The sequence below is a fragment of the Hemitrygon akajei genome, chromosome 6, assembly GCF_048418815.1.
Source record: "Hemitrygon akajei chromosome 6, sHemAka1.3, whole genome shotgun sequence".
Taxonomy (NCBI): domain Eukaryota; kingdom Metazoa; phylum Chordata; class Chondrichthyes; order Myliobatiformes; family Dasyatidae; genus Hemitrygon; species Hemitrygon akajei.
In genome coordinates, this window is record NC_133129.1 from 43,627,753 (window position 1) to 43,653,591 (window position 25,839).

Here is a 25,839-nt window from a genome sequence, read left to right on the forward strand (position 1 = left end):
GGATAGCAGCCTCTTCTGGCCTAACGAGCCTGTATTGCCCAATTACTCCCACATGACCAATTAACCTAACACACACAAAATGATGGAGGGACGCAGCAGGCCAGGCAGCATCTTGGAAAAGAGTAGTCAACATTTTAGGCTGAATCTCTTTGGCAGGACTGGAGAAAAAATGCTGAGGAGTAGATTTGAAAGGTTGGGGGAGGGGAGAGAGAAGCACAAGGTGGTAGGTGAAACCTGGAGGGGGAAGGATGAAGTAAAAAGCTGGGAAGCTGATTGGTGAAAGAGACAGAAGGCCATGGAAAAAGGAAAAGGTGGGGAGGAGTGCCAGAGGGAGGTGATGGGAGGGCAAGGAGATAAGGTGAGAGAGGGAAAAGGGGATGGGAAATGGTGAAGGGGGTGCTTTACTGGAAATTTGAGAAATTGATGTTCATGCCATCAGGTTGGAGGCTACCCAAATGGAATATAAGATGTTGTGCCTCCCCCTTTTCTTGCTTCCATGGCTCCTCCCCCCTTTTCTTTCCTCAATGGCCTTCTATCTCTTTCACCAATCAACTTTCCAGCTTTTCCCAGTCTATGAGAGAATGGATGATATGCTAAACATTCAAGAGACAAATATCTCGCATCATCAGATGATTCTGCACCCCTCAACAAAATGGTCCAAGACACTGGAAGACACAGATCTCTTTCCATATCAGCTCTCACAAATGCATACATCAATGGTAAAGTTTGCCATTGCCTTTCCCATTTAAAGGAGAGTGCTAAGCTCAGCTTCTAATTCAGGGTCTAAAAAAACAACTGTGTTTCCCATCTTCCTGTATACTTTGGAGACGAGGACAACCTACACCTGGCACCTCAGAACACAAGAGAGGCAGCAAAAGTACAAAACCCATTTGCAGTATAAGAGAACTAATATCAGTATTCTCTCCCACGCCAACATCAAGTCTTAATTGCACCTTCAAGACATTGGAGACTGTAGATGCTGGAATCTGGACCAACACACAGGGTAATGGGCTTCCCCACACCCCCTCACTGCCAGTGATGGACCTCTCACTCACAGTTCCTCTATTTCCCTCTCTTTTGCTCATATCTGCAACACTAATCTACCTTCCCATCCTAAGGCGGACAGGGATAAAGTTCCTTTAGTTCAACTACCAGTCACATCTTCCCCTCCCTTTGTTTTTCTGCCCTCTGTTGGGATCACTCTCTGTGTGACACACCTAGACTGCCTACTCCTTCCCACCCATTCCCCTTCATCCCCAACCATTTTCCACTGTTCCCATAAGAGGTGAAACGCACACCCCTAGGCCTCCCCCCTCACCACTACTCAGGGCCCTAACCAGCCCTTCCAAAGTAAGGCACTCCTTTCACATGCGGACTCCATTCTGTTATTTATTGAATACAATGTTCTTGTTGGCACCTCCTGTACATTGGTGACACCGGACACCGATTGGGTGACCACTTTGCCGAGCCCTCATGCTCTTTCCACTGTGGCCTCTGGGATCTCTAGTTTGCCAACCATTTTAATTCTTCTCCCCATTCTCACAACAACCCTCCAATGCCAGGGTGTGGCCACATGTAAACTAGAGGGACAGCACCTCATATTCTGTCCGTAATCCATAAGACCATAAAGAGCAGAATTAGGCTATTCGACCCATCGAGTGTACTCCACCATTCCATCATGGCTGATTTATTATCCCTCTCAACCCCATTCTCCTACTTTCTCCTCATAACTATTGATGCCCTTACTAATCAAGAACCTGTCAAACTCCACTTAAAATATATCCAAATACTTGGCCTCCATAGTTGTCTGTGGCAATGAATTCTACAGATTCACAACACTCTGGCTAAAGATGTTTTTCCCTCCCCCTCCCCTCTTCTTCTAATCCCCTTTTCCTCTTCTTACCTGCCTCTGACCTCCCCCAGGCTCTCTCCTCCTACCCTTTCTCCTTTGGCCCACTCTCCTCTCCTATCAGATTCTTTCCTGAAACTTCAACTGGTTATTCATTTCCATTGATGCCGTCTGACCGGCTCAGTTCCTCCAGCATTCTGTATGTGTTGCTTTGGATTTCCAGCATCTGCAGAACTTCTCATGTTTATAAAGAAATTTCTTCTCAGTTCTGTTCTAAAAGGATATTCTATTCAGAGACTGTGTCCTAGACTTCCCCCACTATAGAAAATGTCCTCTCCATGTCCACTCTACCTAGGCCTTTCAATATTCATTCATTTTCAATGAGGTCCCCCCCATTCTTCTAAACTCCAGTGAGTACAGGCCCAGAGTCATCAAGCGCTCCTCCTATGTTAACCCTTTCATTCACCTCCTCTCAACCCTCTCCAATGACAGCACATCCTTTCTTAGGCAAGGGGCCCAGAACTACTCATAGTACTCTGTGTGGTCTGACCAATGTCTTATAAAGGTTCAGCATTATGTCCTTGCTTTTATATTGAAGTCCTCTCAAAATGAATGCCAACATTGCATTTGCCTCCCTTATCTTCAACTCAACCTGCAAGCTAATCTTTAGGGAATCCTGCATGAGGACTCCCAAGTCCTTTTACATGTCTCCCTGTATATAAAATAATCTATACCTTTATTCCTTCTGCCAAAATGCATAACTATTATATTACATCTGCCACTTCTTTGCCCATTCTACTAATCTGCAGACTCTATTTTTTCTCAAAACTGCCCACCCCTCCACCTATCTTTGTACTGTTACGTTCCCTGTAACCGGGTGACTTACCAGCAAAGATAGAGAGGTCCGCTGAAGTCTGATGGTACTATTTTCAAACGTTTTTTATTTATAAAGGGGCACAAACGTATGGTTAATACAAAACATTCAGATCATATACGTCGTCAAAACTCAATCTAAAGCACAGGTATAGTAATAATCAATCAGAAATAAGCTCTATCGTTGTCTAGGGGATAATATTGAGTCCAATGTAATATAAAAGTCACTCATAAATCTGCAGGCTTTTCCGTTTGGGAACCGCTGGCATTTCACGTGTTGGAGAGAGAGGATTGGTGAGAAAAAGGAACACTTGCCCATCGTCTTTGTGAAGAAAATCCCGGTTGTTAGTTAAAACGGTTTTCCTTTGGTTTCAGCCACAGACTCCCGATCCGGAATCTAACGCACGTGGCTTCCTTCAAAATGGCTTCCCGCTCCGATGGGAAGCGCTATCGTGCCTTCTTCGTGTGTCTCCTTGGTGCGTCTGAGGGGCCGCCTCGGCAGCCCACCCTTTATCTGGACTGGCAGGGTTGTAGATGTCAATCAGGGTGGGGGTGAGGCAATCTTTCCCCATCACCCAGCCCACGTTGCCCTGAGGGTTTGCACGTAGTCCAGACCCTTATTCCACAAAGGTGTCTCCAAGAGACAATGGCCATGTCCGTGGCTTTTGTCTGGCTGAGAGGCCAGACCACATTCCAAACCTTAAGTCTTCTCTCTTATTTTCCTGAGTCCAGTTCAACACATCTCTCTCTCTCTCTTGCGATTCTCACAAAGGAGGGGGCTGGGGTCATAACAGTACCGTCCACAAACCGGGCCACAAAGCCATCAATTCCGTCATCCAGATCATTGACGTATAACATGAAATAATGTGGTCCCAACACCAACCCCCGTGGAACACCACTTCTAACTTGCAGCCAACAGGATAAGGCCCACTTTATTCCCAATCTTTGCTTTCTGCCAGTCAGCTGATTCTCTTATCTCTCTTTCCCTTCCTACACCATCTCCGTCTGCTCACCAGCCACATATTTTTTCCACAGGTTCCTCCTTTTATTAGCTATCAGATTCCATTATCTTCAGCCCTTTAGCATTTCCCTCTATCACCTTTCAGTTTCTGGACTTATTCCCACTTTCCCCTCCTTTGTTTGCCCATTAGTCCCCCTTCGCCTGGATCCACCTATCACCTGCCAGCTCTTGCTGCACCCATTCTCTGCACCTGTTTATATTGGCCATCTCCCCTTTTTCACTACAGTTGAAGGATTGTGACGTAAAGCATCAGTGGCCCACTTCCTTCCATTGATGCTTCCTGACCTACTAAATTCCTCAAACATTTTGTGTCTTGCATTTTGATGGGTGAGCCACTTTGTCTATGTCCATTACTAGATACATGAAACTGACATTCTGAGTTCCAGCATGGAAACAGGTTTCTAAAAGGACAGAGTAATTGTTCTATGGATGTTCTCAACACATCGTTAGATATCCTCACAAAGTCATTGAATCCTTGGCCTGTAGCCCATCAAAACAGAGAAGGATTATTCAGGAAGTCACCAAGAACCTACTGTTTCTTTGACAGGAAACAGAGGCTGATCAAGGTCTAAAGGTTACTATGCTTGCTCGGAGTAATTCCAAGTGGATTACGGAGGATTGAATCTAAAGACAATGAAAGCAGAAATTACGAACATTTCAAGTCAAGGACAGTAAATCTAAGGGGTGAACATGTGGAATGCTTGAGAATTTAACAAATGTAAAAGGAATTTAGATTTTAATAAATCTCACTGAATATAGTAAATCAAATCTAGTTTGTTATTCCATGCGTCTCTTCTTCATTAAAATATGTATCCCATTGTCTCCTGAAATCATGGTACAATTGATCTAAAGTTAGTTACTTAATTCCTTGCTAAAGGAAGCAAAACTAACTTGGGTCACCTCTGGGTCTCAATCTGTCCAGGTTTTCTCCCCCCAGCTAAAGCAGTTTCCAACAACACTGATGTAGCTTATCTATCTCAATCACAACTTTGCACATACCTTTTTAACAAAGCAAATTACTCTTTAAGTTTTTGATAATAGTTCCAAATGTTCATATTATCTTTTGTCAATAGTTCCTTTAATTATTTCTGGGTGGTTGAATTGCTTAGAAAAGCACTGCCATGGTGGGGATAATGAAGATACCATGGCAATATGCTGAATGACAAAGCTAATTCATAAATCCATTGTGAATACATTTCAGTGGTGCAAAAGCTGAATGTCTAATCACTGGGCAATTTTAGTAATACACTGCATACAATAAGTTTGGCTTAAAAGAAATTGGAACTTCTGCAACTCTAAATTAGAACATAGAACATAGAAGTCTACAGCACATTACAGGCCCTTCGGCCCACAATGTTGTGCCGACCATGTAACCTACTCTAGAAACTGCCTAGAATTGCCCTACTGCATAGCCCTCTATTTCTCTAAGCTCCATGTACCTATCTAAGAGTCTGTTAAAAGACTCTTTAAAAATTTGCAAAGCTCCACAATTGGATACTGGCAACCTGTTCTTTTTAGTTGAATGATATTTTCATCTATTCACTATTACTTTAGCAAGTAAATTTAAAGGTTCAAAGGTTTGTTTTATTGTCAATTTATTCATGTAGAATACAACTCTGATATTTGTCTACTCCAGATAGCCATTAAATACAGAAGACCATGGGTGTCGATAAAAGTAAAAACATCAACTTACGTCCCCCCAACCCACATGAAAAAAGAAAAGAAACAAAACTTGCAGACCCCAAATCCCCCCTCGCCTGCAGCAACAACAGTCATAAAAACAATGAATGATCCTCTACACATAACAATCCCTGACACCCTCTCTCGCAGGAAAGAACAGTGACACTCCCTCTTATACATAAAAAATTTACAGATCACCCCCACCCTGCCAATCAAGCAGAAGAAAGAAAAGACTGAAAAACTGAAGGAAAGTACAGTCCAATAATCGCATAAATCTCAGAATATGGGAAACGTCTTTTCGCTGCATACGAGACCTTTGGTTAAGACCACTCACGGGGAAGGCTTTGGAAATAAGCCCTGAGGAAAAATCCAGAGCTGGAGTCCCTAAGGCAGCCTTAAGTTGAGTTCAATACTTCTGTGATGCCACTGGTGCCAACTGATGTTCCTTTAGATTCATCAGCTGCATGGAGAGAGAGAGAGAGAGAGAGCCTTCTGCATGGGCAACAGCTTGCTCTCCATATTGTACTGCCCTTTCTTGTGTACCGGCTTGCATATCACAGGAAAACTAGGATGCAATATCCGTGGTCAACCCCAACCAAGGAAGATCCACAAAGCAGCTTAATCATAGTAAGATCATGAGGCACTTCACAGCAAAGCTCGAAGTCAAGCAGCATCTTATGGGAAGGATGGAAGGTAGATGTCAAGAAATGTCTTAAAGATGCAGAAAGCCAGAGAATTGTGGGGAGGGAATCCCAGAACCTTTTGCTGAATGATCTTTGCTTTGCAGTGGCTTATGAAAAAATACCCAGTGTGTGTCTGAGATGAATGAGTGGGAGTGCAAATATAACTGAAGGCTTGAGGTCATTACCTTTTGACTGAACAATCCATGATTATATAATCAGGCTGATTTCAAGGGTCAAGAAACAGCAGAAACACTGTTGTTGTTTATAAACTGATTGAGATCACACACTCTTGTACATACTGTTTTGCTGTTCTCTCTCTGAAAAGAAGAACACATTGTTTTCTTAGAAAAGTCAGAAAGGGAAATTTGCCAGACGTATATGATTTTGAGCATGCTGATTTAAGATTAGAGCAAATCCTATAAAATATTATCTTGGATATTCATGCACACAGGGAGGGCATCTGGGTCTTTATAACCTAATTGGTTAAAAAAGCCCCATTCAGCCTTGGAAAAGATGTCATGGTCCTCTCCTTGAATCAGAATCAGGTTTATTATCACTGGCATGTGTTGTGAAATTTGTTAACTTAGTAGCAGCAGTTCAATGCAATACATAATATCGAAGAAGAAAAAAATAAATTAATTACAGTAAATGTATAATAAATAGATTAAAAATCATGCAAGAACAGCAATAATATATATTTAAAAAGTGAGGTAGTCTCCAAGGGTTCAATGTCCATTTAGGGATCAGATGGCAGAGGGGACGAAGCTGTTCCTGAATCGTTGAGTGTGTGCCTTCAGGCTTCTGTACCTCCTTCCTGATGGTAACAGTGAGAAAAGGACATGCCTTGGGTGCTGGAGGTCCTTAATAATGGACGCTGCCTTTCTGAGACACCGCTCCTTGAAGATGTCCTGGGTACTTTGTAGGCTAGTACCCAAAATGGACCAACAAAAAGCACCAACTAGGTGAACAGATATACCCACTCTCTGATAATCCAACAAATTGACTCACTTCAGTGTCTCCAAATTATTGACTTCTCTGCCATTACAAGATCTTCCTTTTCACTCCATCATGGTCTCATAATATTAGACCATATGACCGTAAGATATAAGAGCAAAATTAGGCCATTCAACCCATTGAGTCTGCTCTGCCATTCCATCAAGGATCCCACACAACCCCATACACCCACCTTTTCACCATAACTTTTGATGCCCTGACCGATCAGGAAATGATCAACTTCTGCCTTAAGTATACCTATGGACTTGGCTTCCACCGCAGTCTGTGGCAGAGCATTCCACAGGTTCACTACTCTCTGGCTAAAAAAAAGTTCCTCCTTACTTCTGTTCTAAAAGGTCACCCCACAATTTTGAGGCTGAGCCCTCAAGTTCTGGACACCCCCATTATTGGAAACATCCCCTCCACATCCACCCTATCTAGTCCTTTCAACATTCAGTAGATTTCAATGAGATCCCTCCACATTCTTCTAAATTCCAGTGAATACAGGCCCAAACGCTCCTCATATGGTAACCCCTTCATTCCTGGAATCATCGTGTGAACCACCTTGGGACTCTCGCTAATGACAACACATCCTTTCTGAGATATGGGACCCAAAACTGTTGACAATACTCCATGCAGCCTGACTAGTGTCTTATAAAGGCTCAGCATTATCTCCTTGCTTTTATATTTTATTTCCCTTGAAATAAATACCAATGTTGCATTTGCCTTCTTCACCACAGACTCAACCTTTAAGTTAACCTTCTAGGGAGTCTTGCATGAGGATTCCTAAGTCCCTCTGCATATCTGATGTTTGAACCTTCTCCCCATTTAGATAATATTCTGCACTATTGTTCCTTCTACCAAAATGCATTATAATACATTTCCCAACGCTATTCCACTGTCACTTTTTGCCCATTCTCCCAATTTGTCTAGGTCCTGTTGTAATCACATTGCTTCCTCAGCACTACCACCCCCTCCACCTATCTTCATATCATCTGCAAATTTTGCCACAAATCCGTCAATTTCATTGTACAAATCATTGACAAACAATGTGAAAAGTAGCAGTCCCAACACAAACCTAAGGATCACCACTAGTCACTGGCAGTCAGCCAGAAAAGGCCCCCTTTATTGCACTCACTGCCTCCTGCCTGTCATCCATTCCTCTATCCATGCCAGTATCTTTCCTATAATGCCATAGGATTTTATCTTGTAAAGCCACGTTTGGCACCTTATCAAACAACTTCTGAAAATCCAAGTAAATGACACCCACTGCCTCTCCTTTGTCCACCCTGCTTGTTACTTCCTTGAAGAATTCTAACAGATTTGTCAGGCAAGATTTCTCTTCACAGAAACCGTGCTGACTTTGACTTATTTTATCATTAGTCTCCAAGTACCCCAAAGCCTCATCCTTAATAACAGACTCCAACACTTTCCCAGCCACTGTGGTTAGGCTTGCTGGCCTATAATTTCTTTTCCCCCTTCTTAAAGAGTGGAGTGACATTTGCAATCTCCCAGCCCTCTGGGACCAGGCCAGAATCAAGTGATTGTTTAAAGATCATGATGATGCAACTGTTATCTCTTCAGCAACCTCTCTCAGGACTCTGGGATGTAGTCTATCAGGTGACATCCATCTTGTTGGGCTTTAAATTCTGCCCTGTGTTCGTTTAGGAAGAGAGACAACCAACACCGGAATATTACAAAACTTGGCTTTAATGCAGAAGCGTAACTGGCACAGCGAGGAGACAAGACCCCGCTGGGAAGGCGCGTTCTGCCCTCCCCTTACATTCTTTTCTTATTTATACCCCTTTCCCTTAGCCCAACCCTCGCTACACATATTTGGTAATGCTGGACACTTGTGTCCTTGGTCCGATGCCATTTCTTCACGAGTTCCCTGTTTTACTGAATCACGTGACACTAGCAGTTTCGAAACAAAGGATCCCTTGTTTCGCTCCCTCCCTTGTATTTCTGTCTGCTAATATCACGCTGACCTGAACTGGCAGTCGCAAATTAACCCTAACAATCTTAAGATCTTTCAGTTTGCCTAGCACTTTTTCCTATGTTATAGCAATGGCATTCACTCCTACTCCCTGACACACATGGAACTCCAGCCCACTGCTAGTGTCTTCCACAGTGAAGACTGATGCAAAGTACCTATTTTCATTTACCATTTCTTCGTCCCCCATTACTACCTCACCAGCATCATTTTCCAGTGGTCCAATATGAACTCTCACCTCTCTTATACTCTTTATATAACGGAAAAAACTTTTGTTATCCTGCTTTATATTATTGGCTACTTTGCCCTCATATTTCATCTTTTCCCTTCTTATAGGTTTCTTAGTTGCCTTTTGTTGGATTTTAAAGGCTTCCCAATCATTCAACTTCCCACTCACTTTTGCTATTTTATTTGCCCTTGCCTTGGCTTTTATACAGTCCTTACCTTCCCTTGTCACCCATAGTTGCCTACCCCTCCTATCTGAGAACTACTTCTGTGGGAGATATCTATCCTGCGCCTTATGAACAATTCTCAGAAACTTTTTCCATCTCTGTTCTGCTGTCATCTGCCTCCAATCCACCCGGGCAAGCTCCTCTTTCATGCCTCTGTAATTCCCTTTATTCCATTGTGATACTGATGCATCTGACTTAAACTTCTCCCTCTCAAATTGCTGTAAACTCCTCAATTAAATATCCTTGTGGTGAACTAGATATACCTGTCTGACTGCTCCTGTGGCTCCTCCCAAGACCCTGCTGACTGCCCCTGTGGCTCCTCCCACAGACCCCTGTATAAAGGTGACTGTGGCCTGCTGCTCTCCCTCATTTTCCCCAGGATGTAGTGTTGTTCTTCAGTCAATAAAAGCCGATATCTCACTTCCTAAGTCTCGGCGTGAGTTATTGATGGTGCATCAATCCTTTCAGCCTCTTTTGTTGCTAAGTAAACATTCTAGCCTATCCATTTGTTTTCAAAGGGATATTCACGAGGCTGAGCAATATCCTTGTAAATATACTGTGTATTTTATTTGAGCAACACACACAAAATGCTGAAGGATCTCAGCAGGCCAGGCAGCATCTATGGAAAAGGGTACAGGCGACATTTCAGGCCGAAACCCTTTGGCAGGACTGGAGAAAAAAGCTGCAAAGTAGATTTAAAAGGTGGGGGGAGGGGAGAGGAGAGTGAAGTACAAGGTGATAGGTGAACCCTGGAGGGGGAGGGATGTAGTAAAGAGCTGAGGTTGATTGGTGAAAGAGACAGAAGGCCATGGGAAAAAGAAAATGGGGAGGAACATCAGAGAGTGGTGATGGGCAGGCAAGGAGATAAGGTGAGGGAAGGAAAAGAGGATGGGAAATGTTGAAGGGGGGGGCATTATTGGAAGTTTGAGAACTCGATGTTCATGCCATATGGTTGTCAGTGCCACCAGGGGTAATAGTTTAATTCTGAAGGTGCAGAGTTCTTTGGCACAGAGTTAATAGTGGCTATTTTGAAGCCTGTGCGGACAGCAGCCTGGATGAGTGAAGGGTTGCAGTTGTCCGTAACGCATCACTGAGCAGGTGTGCACACTCCCCGAGTCCTCAGCCTGGGATGTTGCCTGGCTCGGCCACCTTACGGGGGTTGACTCTCAGCAGAATCCTTCTCACGTCTGCTGCGGTTACAGATAGTAGCTGCTCACCTGGGGGGAGGCGAGTTAGCTTTTGTGGCTGGCACTGTGTTGCATGCCTCAAAGCATGCATAAACGTTGGTTAGCACATCAGGGAGGGAGGTGCCTCCGGTACAGTCACGCTGTTTTTACTTGCGTAGTCTGTCATGCCCTTGATCACGTTATCAGACACGTGTTTCCGGCAGTTTTTGTGTGTAGATGGCCTTTTCCCTCTGGATGCCTAAGATGAGATTTCTCCTGGCTGCTCTGAGAGCTGTTGTCATTGGATTTGAAGACAGCATCCCAGATTTTTACTAAGGAGCACATCGCTAAGTTCAGCCAGGGTTTCCGGTTGTGCCATGAGATGATGGTTCTTGAGGTACCAATATTGTCTACACACTTACTGATGTAGCTGATGGCAGGTGAGGCATATTTCTTGAGGTCTCAGGGTTGTCGTTCATTGTGGCAAGACTTGGGTTACAAAGAGAAATCAAGACACTATTGCTGGTGACTGCACATCCTTCCCAGATTAACTTATTGCATTCTACTCTTGTGTTAAACAGGTCAGTGAAGTGAGCCACGTTACCCGACAACCTCTGATACACTTGTTGCCATGGTCACCATAGAAGGCATCAGATCGGCCTTCCTGATGACAAAATCCTTGGAAAATGACTGGCCTGGCTGGAGTAACCCGCTATGTACTCAAATCCTGCATGAAACATTTGGCACTTTCCTCCCTGCAACGGGTGCTCAGTCTGCTGAGCTGCTACGGTAGTTTGTTATTTGGTGAAGACAATGTCACATTGGTCATGGGCAGGGAGGCATAGGTGAGCAAATGCAGAGCATTTTCTGAATGGGCCGTACTGCAGTCACTGTGCACTAGTGGTGGAAGGAACAAACACTTAGAGTGCTGGAAGTGCTGTTGTTAAACAGGCTGCTATCCTGAGGAGCATCGAGCTGATATGAGAACTATCGGAGCCAAACTCCACTGGGCAAGTGGATCAGGATTTTGAACGTGTGCCTTGTAGCTGATGGAAATGCTTAGGTGTAAGGTGGCAGGTGCATTCACTGATATCCTTAACCTCACCCTACTCCAACCTGAGGTTCCCTTCTGCCTTAAGAAGACCACTATCATCTCATTGCCAATGAAAAAATAAAGTAACATGCTTTAACGACTTTTGAAAGGTTGCTCTGACATCCACCAGAGGTTGGAGAGATGAATGTTCATGCCATTAGGTTGGAAGCTACGCAGATAGAAGATGCTTCTCTAACTTGAGTTTGGCCTCATCTTGGCTGAAGTGCAGACACGTCAGAATGGGAATGGGAAGTTGAATTGGAATGGGTAGCCACCTGAAGATTTTGCGTTTTGTGGCAGAGAGTAAAAATGCCAGGAGGGAGATCGGTGGGGAGGGACAAGTGGACAAAGGATTCACTATCCTATGGAAAGTGGAGAGGGGTAGAGGGTAAACATGCATGGTGGGAGGATCCCGTTGCGGATGGCGGAAGTTAAGGAAAATGACATGCTAGATAAAGAGGCTTGTGGGGTGGTAGGTATGGACAAGGGTAAACATATCCCTGTTTTAATGGTGGGAGGATGGGATGAAGGGACTTGGCAGGATAAACAAAAGCTTTCAACTGTTTAGCAGTATGTGATAATAATAAACTCGTATCCCAATGCCAACGTCCAGATTCCTAGCCTAATCCATGCTGGTGATATTAATTCCAATACACTTCCCTCCAGACTCATGGAGCCATAGACTTTTTTGGACCATCAATTACTAATCTGATGTGCCTGCATTATCCTTCTTTGCCTTACCTAAGTAAATGCCTGTTTAAAGGTCTCCTAAATGTAGAAATTGCATCCGATTCTGCCACCTCTTCTGGCAGCACATTCCAAACATCAACCACTCTGTGCTAAAATCTTACACCTAAAATCCTCTTGTTTTAGGTTCCCTTAATATTGGGAAAAGATTTTCAATATCTGCCCTAACAATGTTTCTGGTAATTTTATCTTCTATCAGGTCAGGAGATACAAAACCAAGCTATCAAATCTCCCTACATTATTAAAGTCCTCTGGTTAAGGCAACATCTTGGTGAGTTTCCATAAAGTCAAAAGGCACAGGAGCAGAATTAGGCTGTTTAGCCCAATGGGTCTGCTCTACCTTTTAATCATGAATGTTTTTTTAACCTTATTTTCCCATCCTTAGCTCTGTTACCAGTCAAGAACCTATCACTCTGCTGTAAATAATACTCAATGGCTTGACTTTCACAGCAATGAATTCCACAGATTCACAACCTTCTGGCTGAAGAAATCCCCCACCTCAGTCTTAAAGGGACGTTTCTTTATTCTGATGTGCTCTCAGATTCTTGACTCTGCTGCTGACGGAAACATCCTCTCCACGTCCACTCAGTTCATGCCTTTTGCTATTTGGCAGGATCCTCATACATCATTTTCTGTGGTACCACTACACCATCCATCATTCTGCACCATCGTCAAAATGAAACTGTTATCACCTTTGCACTTGTAGAGGTCAAAAAGTGCCATGTTTTTACAGAATTTCTCTCTTAATTAAATGCACTTGCAGAATTGCTAGCTTGATTAGTTTGGTGGACAATTTTGACCTAACTAATTCTCCCCTTCAATGAGTTCAAGGCTCCTCTTCACTCTCTCCAGTGGAACCAAAAACTTTCTAATTTTTAAAATAATCTGATGTGTGGATACACATCAAACAGTTTGTTTTTTTTGATGATGGTGAATTCCTTGGTGACATCAGTGATAAATATGGGAGGTGCTGCATCAGTGGCTTAGGTGAGTAAATGCAGCCCATCTCACCGTTGGGACTTACTGCCGCCTACGTGTACTGATGGTGGAAGAAACAAACATTGACAGTGTTGGATGGGCTCTCAATCGGTTAGGCTGCCTTGTCTTGAGTAGTGTCGTATCGAGTTATTGGAGCAAAACTCCTCCAGGCAAATGCATCATAGTTCTGATGTGTTTGGTGAATCACTTGCTGTAAGATGCCCAGCGTATGACCCCCCTTTAGCAATTGTGGTTGAGCCTGATCATTTCTGTTCTGCCAGGACACTGATAGCAAGTTATCAGCAATGCTAATGTCATTAAATACAATAACCAGAGGATCTTACACTCTCTCCTCTTGGGTATAATCATTGCCTGGCTTTTTTGTGCCATGAATGTGACTTGCTACATATCATACCACTGTCAAATGCTGTCTAGGTTTTGCTGTTTGCACGGATAAGCCAATTTATTTTCTGAGAAATTATAACTGGATATTGTGCAATCATCAAATGTTCCTACAGGTAACTTTATGACAAAGGTTCAATGTAGCGAGGAGATAAAGATTAAAGTTTAGCTTTGTCACATGTATATCAAAATATCTAAATGCAGTGAAACACATTGCTTGCATCAACCACCAACACAGTCTGAGGATTTGTTGGGGGCAGCCCTCAAGGGTCATCATAACCTCCAGTGCCAACATAGCATGCCACAATTTACAAACCCTAACCTGTATGTTAGTGGTCACCAACCTTTTGAAGTCCAACATCCCCTACCTCGGCCTTAGTGAAAGGCAAGATGGACTCCAAATCGATTAGTTACATGCATGCGCAGGGGGACAGAAAAGACCGGAAGTAAAACCTTGTAACCCGGAAGTAAAAATAATGTATGAACACCAGGGGTCACCATCCTTTTTTTTGCACTGCGGACCGGTTTAATATTGACAATATTCTTGCAGACCGGCCGACGGTGGGGGGGGGGTGGGGGGCGGGGGGTGTAGGTTTAAACACGACTGGAATACAGCAATACTCGAAGCAGGTTTCTTGTGTCCAGTCTATTCCGCAATTTAGTTTACGTGGCCCTCAGCACTTAGCTGCTGTCCCGCTTGCTCACGTTTTTAACGCTGGAAAAAAACTCAGCAGGTTTGTATTTAAGTGCAGGGTGCTTGGACTCAGGGTACCAAGCAGTTTTGAGGGCTTCTTTGCCTCATTAGACAGCCTCTGGGCCCCAACTCCAGCCTCCCGCCCGCCGCCTTGGCCAGGTGCGGCTGGTTGTGGGTGGGGTGAGAGGATAAGGTAAGGGCTGGAGGTCTCAGTGCCGGGGCCGCAGCCCGGAGAGAGCGAGCGACCGAGCGAGGAGTGCGACAGGGTAGGATTTATTGGCTGACAAAAGTTTGTTTCAGTAGATCTCTGCGAGGTAGCTGCTCTGCTACTTACTAAACCCTGAGCCCAAATTAGGGCGTCAGCGAATATTTTAGCACCGGGTTCCCCATGAACATTCAGTGTGCTAAACAGGTTTAGAGGTGGCGCCCATCTGTCCGCGCTCCAGGCCGGTAGCAACGGCACTTCCCGCCGGCCACGCAAGGCGGCCAGTTACCCGAGGCCAACCAGTGATCCCTGGCGCGAGGGTATCACTACGTTTAGGCGACTGACGACCTCGTGTGTTCAAGTTCAACAAATCACATCGTTTCCTCGCAGCCCAGTGGTTGGGGACCACTGAAGTACACTATGTAGTCACGTGGCGGGGGAGCTACACGCATGCGCACCGGGCAGAAAGAACAAAACTAAAATCCCGCAACCCGGAAACAATCTCTCAACTGTATTTGTGTATTTATTTTTCATTTTTTTCGGGATCCACTGGGAAAGTTTCAAAGATCCACCAGTCGATCGCGATTGATGGGTTGGCGACCACTACTGTATGTCTTTGGAATATGGAAGGAAACCGGAACAATTGGAGGGAACTAACACTATCACAGACAGATTGTACAAACTCCTTACAGATGACAGTGGGAAATAAACCTCGATCACTGGTGCTATAAACTGTTAGGCTCTTCCTCTGGTATATGAGAGATGTACAGGTCAATGGAAGGCAAGGGGAGAGAAGAGAAGCCGTTAAGAGTTTGAAAGATGGTATACACTTAAAACCTCACCCTTAAACTTATCTATTTACCATACATTTCCATCACGTACCTTCAGATTTTTACTATCATACCATCATCTGGAATATGATTCAAGTAACTTGACACATCACTCAAAGAAACACTAGAGAGATTGACAATTTACCTTGAACTTCCTCCCTTAAATTGTTGGCACAGAACGGACTGAACTTTTCACCTGAGTTAATGGTTGTTATGTCAACAGTTTACTTCCACGATAGGAACTTATTAAATTTACCCATATTATTCAGTGAGCCACATAAAAGTTTTTAAAATGCTCAGTAGGCTTTCTAGTAGAAAAACTATACAAGGATGAGAAGAGCAAGACAACAATGCATCTTTGAATTGTTATAAAGTGAGTATAGGAAATTATCATCTAGAAATTGGACACATTTGCATCTTTTTGTGTAAATCATGGAAAAATAAGTGTTTTGCAAGGGGATAGCACAGCAGTACTGCTAGTGGAGGTACTAACATCTCCAGTGACCCATCCTGACCTCCGGTGCTGTTTATGTGGAGTTCGCATAATCTCCAAGAACACGTGCGAGTCCCTTGAATTACTTCCACAACCCAATGTATGCTAGTCACTCTAATTTACCTCTAGTTGGTAGGCAAAAGATAGAATCAGGGGGCAGTTGATGCAAATGGGGGCAGAATAAGATGACAGTAACTGAGTGCTCTATAGTCAATGTGGACTCCGGGAAGTAAAGAGCTTGTGTGCCTTTATGACTCTGACTAGGTTTCCACCCATGTTGTTAAAGTCCCGCCCACAGGCTGCCATGGAAATAGCATTGACTTACTTCTCATGATCTATTCAATCACTTGAGAGAATCACAAGTATATTTAGAGTATGAATGCTTCAACTTTGTGATTATTTTAGTAAGACTATATTTGGCTTTAGAACATCTAGTGCAGCAAAGTGAGTGAAACGTAATTTCTGGGCGTATGCCTTATGCTGTTTAATTATATGTTCATGCTTACGACTGCTTCCAAGCACTCTACAAAGCTGAACTATACTGCTGTATATAAACTGAAGGAAGAAATAGTTAATATTCAATTCATATTCAGCATTATAAAATTATAGATGCACCTGCATATTTATTTAAATGTGCAAGTGTTGGTTTCAGATATTGTCAAAAAGAAGTTCACTTCAATTACCTTGGTCACTGACATGGAACAATAAGACAAATTAGCTCACAGGTATTGAACCATTGAGGTCAACTATTGTATTCAGATAGACCTGTTGAAATATCCAATAGAATTTGCAGATCAGGGGGTGTGGAATTAGCCCAATTGCTTGAATGCAGTCAGTCTTCTTCCATACTCTTACCAATCTGCGATTCTGTACAAACTACTTACTTACCTCACAAACATAACCACCTGACTCTATTTAGGTTAAAGTTAAGATGATAATGTCTAGTCTTTTCAGTCGGTTCCATGTGAGGATTTTATAAAGAATCAGAATCAAGTTTAATATCACTGGCATGTGTCATGAAATTTGTTGTTCTACAACAGCAGTAAGTTGCAATACATAATGAATTACATTAAGAAATTATATATACACAGACATACACACACACAAAATTAAATTGACTAAGTAATGCAAAAAAAGCAAAGAGAAAAAAATGAGGTAGCGTACATAATCTTAACCTTCCGGTGCTTTTTTTCTTTGTTAAATGTGTTTTTATACGTAGTAGGACTATTCTTGACTCTAATAACTATGTGTTCAGCAGGTCTACCGCATCAGTGAGCTACTCATTGTTCAGAGTAGCTGGCTGGGGTGTCATAAGAGCCGGCTGGAGGTTCAGACAAGGCGAGTCAGGCTGAGGGATTCGAGTTGGGCTATTGGGCCGCAGGAGGTGCCGAGTTGGGTTAGAGCTGACCTATATCATGAGGATCATGCTGCTGCCTGCTATTCAGAGGCACCAGAGTCGCTGCAAAGGCAGTGTGCAGAGAAACCATGAGCGACTGTCTTGGATGTTTATTTTGCAATTGCAAGACCCTGTTGAATATTGACTGCTGTAGGCTTGCTGCCCTTGTTTGGTGGGGAAGTGGGCATCGAGGCAGCAATGTCACCTCAGTTGTAGTGATGACTAGGCCTCAAGCCATGGGCTTGCATTGTAGCGTGGCATCCTTAGTAATGGATGTCGCCTTTTCAGGCATCCCCTTAAACGGTCAAAAAGAACTGTAAATCCCATTAAAAGAAATAAAATAAAATTTTTGTAGGCAAAGCTTCCAGTGGAAATATAAAATTTACGAATATTGTCATAAGAAAGCCACATTATTTTACAAGGATATGTCAGGACTTGAATGACTGAATTCCAGTGAACTGAGACACATCGGGACCAGTACATTTTAGCTCAATTGAGTGGTTACTGTTTCATGGAAATAGTTATAAAGGTATTTAAAAAAACAAACCACTGTTAAATCAAGAATGACATTATGTATTTAAATGAAATACTGAACAAATTAGAATGCAACCAATACTACTATAGTACTATAAAACCGTATTGGTTCCTGATAATTATTGATGAAGTCATACACTGTACGCTGCACTGTTCTGCTGATTGACTAAATGAATAAATACAGTCTTATAGTACTCACACCTACCGCAGATAATGGACTGCCTTTGTACAATGCTTTCACGATTGCATCTTCCATTTTCATTGTAACATTTAAGATGATTGTCAATACCTTCAAATTCTCTGCAGTTCCCAACTTGATGAAGCAGGGCATCCCAAGCCTGAATGCTTGAAACCACAGTGAGCGGAACAATTTTGAATTGCCTTACCGCTTATTTCTCACCAACTATCAGGACAAACATCACAGTTTTCTGAACACAAACACACACAACTAACATGATTTTGAAACTGTTTGTTCTTAAGCACTGTGACGTCTGATGGCCATACACGTGACTGACTCTAGTTAGAAACTATTCGACAGTTAAGCAGCACTGTGTTACAATACATGGAGGGAATCCTGGCTATTCTCTCAAATAGTTTTTGTTCAAGAGTTGTCCAATTTACCGTAGATTCCGGATTTTAAGCCGCTACTTTTTTCCCACATTTTGAACAGCTTTGAACTCTGCGGCCTTTAATACGGAGCGGCTAATACATGATTTTTTTTCATGCCGCCAAAAACATTTTGCCTCGTAACAGTAGACCAATAAAATTGATGAGTAGTTCACAGAGGTCCAATGAAATTGTACGATAAATCAAGCGCACTTTCACAATTAAATTATTGTAAATCAGTCATTTGTACTCACCCTCATCAACATGGAAAACACTCGAAGAAAAGCATTGTGCTGCCTTTATGGCAGTTATTTAGTTTATAATATTTTCGCTTAGTAATTCATTTTCTAGTTAAAGTTAGAAGAGTTTTAACTATATTTGTTTTCTGTACTACATCGCGGGATGCTATGACATCACACCCGGTTTCGCCGCGTCTTGTGGGAAAAATGCCGGTTTGCGATAAACGGGACGGCGGGGAGGAGCGGCGGAGAGGCGGAGCGAAAACGCTGCTTTTAAGTTAAAGGCGATCAATAACTTTTCCTGGTAGACTGCAGTATATATATTTTTTACCAGTTGTTAGGAGATATTGGAATGTTGTTCAGTAAAAAAGTATACGCAACGTATATTTAAAAGTAGCCGCGTTACAGGCACGGTTCGAAAAAAAGCATTTGCAATATGTATTTGTTTATGTTACCATATGGATTTAATTAAAAGTTAAAAAATCCTCACGTGTAATATCTTTCTGTGTAAATATCTCATATTACAACGTGGGACACCTGCGGCCGAAAATCCGGTGCGGCCTGTACAAGTAAAAAACTGATTTTCTTTCTAAAATTAGAGCCAGCGGCTTTTAATCAGGTGCGCTCTGTAGTCCGGAATCTACGGTAAGTAGTTGTTCTGATTAACTGATGGCCTAATTAACTGGAATCCACTGTACAGCAAGAGGTTGAACAAGCTAGAACGTTACAAGCTAGGAAACAGAGGTAATCTTATAAAGGTGGATGAAGTAATAAGGGGCAACACGAGTGAATCTGCAGATGCTGGAAATAAATAAAAAACACAAAATGCTGACAGAACTCAGCAGGCCAGACATCTATGGGAGGAGGTAATAATGACGTTTTGGGCCGAAACGTCGTTATTACCTCCTCCCATAGATGCTGTCTGGCCTGCTGAGTTCTGCCAGCATTTTGTGTTTTTTATTGAAGTAATGAGGAGCATAGATGGGTGAATACACTCAGTCTTTTTCGCAGTTTAGGGAATCTAGAACTAGAGGGCATAGGTTTAATGTGAGAGGGGAAAGGTTTAATAGGAATTTGAGGTGAAACTTTTTTTTCTACACAAAGTATGCTAAGTATGAGGTTGAGGAAGGTATAATAACAACTCTTAGAATACATTTGGATAGATACATGAATTGGAAGGTTACGGACTGACTGCTGGAAAATAGGACTAGCGTAGATAGGACTAGGCACCTTTTTTGGTGTGGCGCAGTTGGGCCAAAAGCCCGGCTTCTTCTGTGCAGTACAACACACTATGATGATGAATTTGATATTTCTCTCCAATACAAGTCAACAAAACTGAAACTATTTAGAAAGATTTATTTATTTTACACAATTTGACAAAAAGCAGACAATCATTGTAAAAAAATGTTGTCAAGCATAATTCCAATAGTTTGGTTTTAAAAGGAACAGCTATAAATAGCTAACAGGATGAGGACACATCAATTTACGTACAAAAGGCACAAAAATCAGTGTGAACTTACAGGACACATACATATATCAATTACTAGAGCCAAATTATTACTTTGTTACCACACTACAGGTAGTGGACATTGGCTTCAAATATATTTTTGGCCATTAAGGCAGTAGTGCATATTTATTATCTTGTAATGTATAAATCATATAATATTTTATCTTTTTACATTGAATATCTTAAATGGAATGTTTTCATAATTGAAATTGTACACTGCATTTAAAGCCAACTATTTAAATAAATGATTAAATTTAGTTATTCTTTAAACTAAATAAGCAATATGTACTATTTCTGCTTGAAGCTTTGGTCAGTGCCCCAGGACAGAAATCAAAGCCACATTACTCTATCATCTTTATTTCAAAATTTAACACAATTATAGGATTCCAGAAAATTAAGATCAATTGAAAATCAATAATTAAGGATTATGGTGATTACGGTTTTAATATTTCCACTTCCAGCTTTCCTCTATTATACCAGTTTAGGCTAACTTTCCCTGTCCATTGAAAATTAATCTGTCAAATTAGAAAATAAGTTTTCAAAGTTATAACATTTGATCTATTATAGTTTTATTATTGGAAATTCAAAAGATAATTCACAAAATGTGAGCATATGTTAAATGGGAGTATTCAGTAACCCCTAGTTTAAATACTTTTGAAAGTCACATAGAATTTGAGCTGCGAAGCATGTATTGAATTAATAACTGGCTGAACATTATGTTGCAGTGTGATTTATTGGGGGGGGGGCAGATATTTAATAGGTATACAAGGCAGCGTCTTATTTAGTTGAAATAGTAATTACTGTAGTATTATATAAATTGCTTTCTTCCTATGTAAGCATTATACTTAGTATCAACAAGCACCTGAGTTATTACATCAGTTCATTTTCCAGAGCTCAATTATTTATAATGATGTTTTGTGTTTTAAAAACAAAGATAATCCAGAAATTAAATATCACTTACACTGGCTTTCAGAATTATGATACAGATATGAACATAATTATACAATTTAAAGGCATTATCAACAAAAAAGAGCACTGCTGGAATCAGATTCATCAAAAATAAATCAGTGTAAAACATTCTCAGTGCTGTGTTACATTTTACATCCTATGGAGATTAAACCTGCATTGAAGATATTTCTCTTCAATATGACACAGCTACAAATAAGAATCACCTTAAAAGATTTTTTGACCTTGGACTGCACTGGAAACAAGAGGTATTCATCAGAGAAGCTCAATTATGTAGTAACTTTTGTACTTGTAGGGCTTTTTTTTAATGCAGGTTCTTTTAAATCTTCTCTTTTCCCTTGATTAAGCAACAGTCCAAATTATAGGTAACGGCCAATTAGCTTCCAAAATGCAAAAGTGGCCTCATCATTTAAATCCTGACTTTCACTGCTTTAATAATAATCCTCTTCCTTTATTTTCTTTGTAGTATGTGAAGCTCAGAACATGTGACCAGCAATTTGAGTGGCAGTGTATCTAATATCAAAATTGCACATAGCTCAAGAGTCTGGGAAATTGGCTGCTGTGGTGCGATCACCAAGGGATATAATAGATTCTCCAAAGGAAAATCAACATTGCACCTCATTGTTAAAGCAAGTTTATGGCTGGAAGTATTTCAAACTGGGGTTACTCTGTTCATTACCTTTTAAAAATCCAATGAAGCACAAGTGCTAAATAAAAGAAAGTAACTCAACAGCAAACGATCCAAATGCAGGCATTTCCTCACATTTTTCTGCTTCAACTTTGTAAAATTAGAAATCTAGATTGATGACTGCAAAATATACCAACTACTTATGCAGAGAGTACAACTGTAGAAAATAGTGATATGTGTTTCTTAAAAACAATTGCTGCCTTAAATACCTTTATGACCCTGCTATTGAGTTGTGAAGACGATACTTTTTTTCTCCAACTAAGACAGGCTTAACATTTTAATACACATTTGACTGTTAGACCTGTTACAACACGAATGGTTTATTTCCCATAAAATTTCTTATTCAGCAGGAAAACTAACAGATTTACGTTGACTTTGGCCTTGTCAAACATTTTCATGACTGCCACTCCTTCATACTGCAACTCCAGCAGGTCCTGTAGAATTGGAAAACAAACTCATAAACTCGCAAATACAAACAGTGCCAACAATAGGAATGTAATTGGCTAGATGCACACTATAGCTTCCTGGGAGGTATGCAGGGAACCACAATCTAACTGCAATGCATTTAGAAACTGAGAAGGCACGACAGGGTGGAGGCATAGGGATTAAAATAAACTACATTTCAACTTGATCAAAATCGAGCACCTCATCTCTTGCCCTGCCCCAATTCATGTGCAAGGACATCAAAGTCTGGACTTCAGCCCTGCTCCAATCAGAACCAGAGACAACTGTAAAAAAGACCTTCAAACACCGTTAACTGTTAGAAGGCCTTCAGAGCAGCCCACTGGAGGACCAAGTTCCTGTTGCACAAGGTGTAATCATTGCCCGCATGCTAATCTTGCTGAGAGGAATGGCAGCAGAATCAGGAGACTACAGTAATCTACAGCTGGAGCTCTGACTAAAGCGGTGACCAGGATCAGGAAGATTTTTCTGAATGCTGTATAATCCGATCTATTACTTGAAATTGTAAAGGAAGTTGGGAATGGCCCTAATTTATACTACAGATTACTGATGTCTTGGTTGCAAGGACGACTTAGTTAACAATTTATGGGGGGGGGGGGGGGGGGGGGGGAAGTCTTGTACTCTCAGTCGCTTCACGCCACGGAAACCGGCATAAGCCGGTTGCCCAATGAGCCTATAAGGCTCGGGACAGACTAACTTTTTTTGGGTAAGTAGAGGGGATAATAATCCACAGGGGTGTGTGACTATGATGGAATTGAATTTCTGACACATCTCCTGGGACAAGAGGTAATAGGGATAGTCCAGGTAATTATAGACCAGTGAGCCTTACATCTGTGGTGGGAAAGCTGTTGGAAAAGGTTCTTAGAGATAGGATCTATGGACATTTAGAGAATCATGGTCTGATCAGGGACAGTCAGCATGGCTTTGTGAAGGGCAGATCGTGCCAATCGAGCCTGATAGAGTTCTTTGAGGAGGTGACCAGGCATATAGATGAGGGTAGTGCAGTGGATGTGATCTACATGGATTTTAGTAAGGCATTTGACAAGGTTCCACATGGTAGGCTTATTCAGAAAGTCAGAAGGCATGGGATCCAGGGAAGTTTGGCCAGGTGGATTCAGAATTGGCTTGCCTGCAGAAGGAAGAGGGTCATGGTGGAGGGAGTATATTCAGATAGGAGGGTTGTGACTAGTGGTGTCCCACAAGGATCTGTTCTGGGACCTCTACCTTTCGTGATTTTTATTAATGACCTGGATGTGGGAGTAGAAGGGTGGGTTGGCAAGTTTGCAGACGACACAAAGATTGGTGGTGTTGTAGATAGTGTCGAGGATTGTCAAAGATTGCAGAGACACATTGATGGATGCAGAAGTGGGCAGAGAAGTGGCAGATGGAGTTCAACCCGGAGAAGTGTGAGGTAGTACATTTTGGAAGGACAAACTCCAAGGCAGAGTACAAAGTAAATGGCAGGATATTTGGGAGTGTGGCGGAGAATGTCCACAGATCCCTGAAAGTTGCCTCACAGGTAGACAGGGTAGTTAAGAAAGCTTATGGGGTGTTAGCTTTCATAAGTCGAGGGATAGAGTTTAAGAGACGCGATGTAATGATGCAGCTCTATAAAACTCTAGTTAGGCCACACTTGGAGAACTGTGTCCAGTTCTGGTCGCCTCACTATAAGAAGGATGTAGAAGCATTGGAAAGGGTACAGAGGAGATTTACCAGGATGCTGCCTGGTTTAGAGAGTATGGATTATGATCAGAGATTAAGGGAGCTAGGGCTTTACTCTTTGGAGAGAAGGAGGATGAGAGGAGACATGATAGAGGTGTACAAGATATTAAGAGGAATAGACAGAGTGGACAATCAGCGCCTCTTCCCCAGGGCACCACTGCTCAGTACAAGAGGACATGGCTTTAAAGTAAGGGGAAGGAAGTTCAAGGGGGATATTAGAGGAAGGTTTTTCACTCAGAGAGTGGTTGATGCGTGGAATGCACTGGTGTGGAGTCAGTGGTGGAGGCAGATACACTAGTGAAGTTTAAGGGACGACTAGACGGGTATATGGAGGAATTTAAGGTGGGGGGTTATAAGGGAGGCAAGGTTTGAGGGTCGGCACAACATTGTGGGCCAAAGGGCCTGTAATGTGCTGTACTATTCTATGTTTTATGTTCTAAGAGGGAAAATGTCATTTTTAGTTTGCAGGTCCAATAAGGATTTCAAAGTTAAGGAGTGTTACTTTATACAAGCTGTGAATCCTCAGCTACAGCTCTGACATCTGAATAGGAGGCTGAATTCACACCCTTTGTCCCTTTGGGATTGCTAGTTATTTAAAAAAAATACAAAATCGAGAATCCTGTCTCTTATTCAAACAGCTTAAATGTCAAAGTAGCTGTGATAGATTGCCAAACAGAAGAAAACTCACGGTTTCTAGGAACAAAGCAGCTTAAAACAATGTAAGCCTGTGTTTAAACAATGAAGATCGTGTCTGGCTGGAATTAAAAAACGTTCTAATTTATTGGTATAGAATGTTTTTGAGCACATTGTTTTACAGCAGCATTCAAAACCTCTAGTCACCTCCTCATCACCATTTGTTTCTGAGATGATTTATGCATTTATTCCAGCAGAAAGTGGAATTTAGCCTTGCTTGAGCTTATTATCAGAGCTTTGATGTTCCACAAGTTGGAATCCATTCACACATGGTTTACCCATTTCAAAAATGTATATATGTTACGCGGTAGTAGCTCAACGATGCCGTTTAGATCTGAGCTAGCAATTTTGTAGTGGCCCCTCTGAAACCAAAAGTCCAAAATTAACTCCATTCTAATGATATCATTGATTTGGTCAAATTATTCTCAAAACTTACAGTCCATGAATTATATAACAAAACCAGCATTAAACTTAACAGCTATATTCTGTACCTGAAAATGCAGTTGCACTTTCTCCATCTCCATTCCCATGAACTTGGCCTTGATTTCAAAATCACCTACTTCCTCACTTGGTGTGATATCAAAGTGAACATTCTTAAATCTAAGAGAAAAAAAAGAAAGAAATCGAGTAGCCAACAAGAATATTTCAAAACAAAGACACTGTGATATTTTAAACACTTTCCAATTCATTCACACTTTTAAAATAACATGTTAACTCTAGTGTGCAGTGCAACACACACAAAATGCTGGAGGATTCAGCAGGTCAGGCAGCTTCTATGAAAATGAATAAACAATCGATGTTTTGGGCTAAGACCCTTCATCAGGACTGGAAGGAAAGGGGGAAGATGTCAGAATAAAAAGGTGGGGGGAAGGGG

At 41.9% G+C, this 25,839-nt stretch overlaps 1 protein-coding gene across 1 annotated transcript in view; it reads right to left on the bottom strand.

Annotated features, from left to right (window-relative positions):
* Window positions 1-20,269: 20,269 nt before the first annotated feature.
* The window catches only part of iqgap2 (IQ motif containing GTPase activating protein 2), a 296,840-nt gene continuing 291,270 nt past the window's right edge, over window positions 20,270-25,839 (bottom strand). The window contains 2 exon segments of the mRNA XM_073048258.1: window positions 20,270-22,522; window positions 25,457-25,565. Coding sequence (XP_072904359.1) covers window positions 22,409-22,522; window positions 25,457-25,565 — 223 coding nt within the window. The 3' untranslated portion in view covers window positions 20,270-22,408.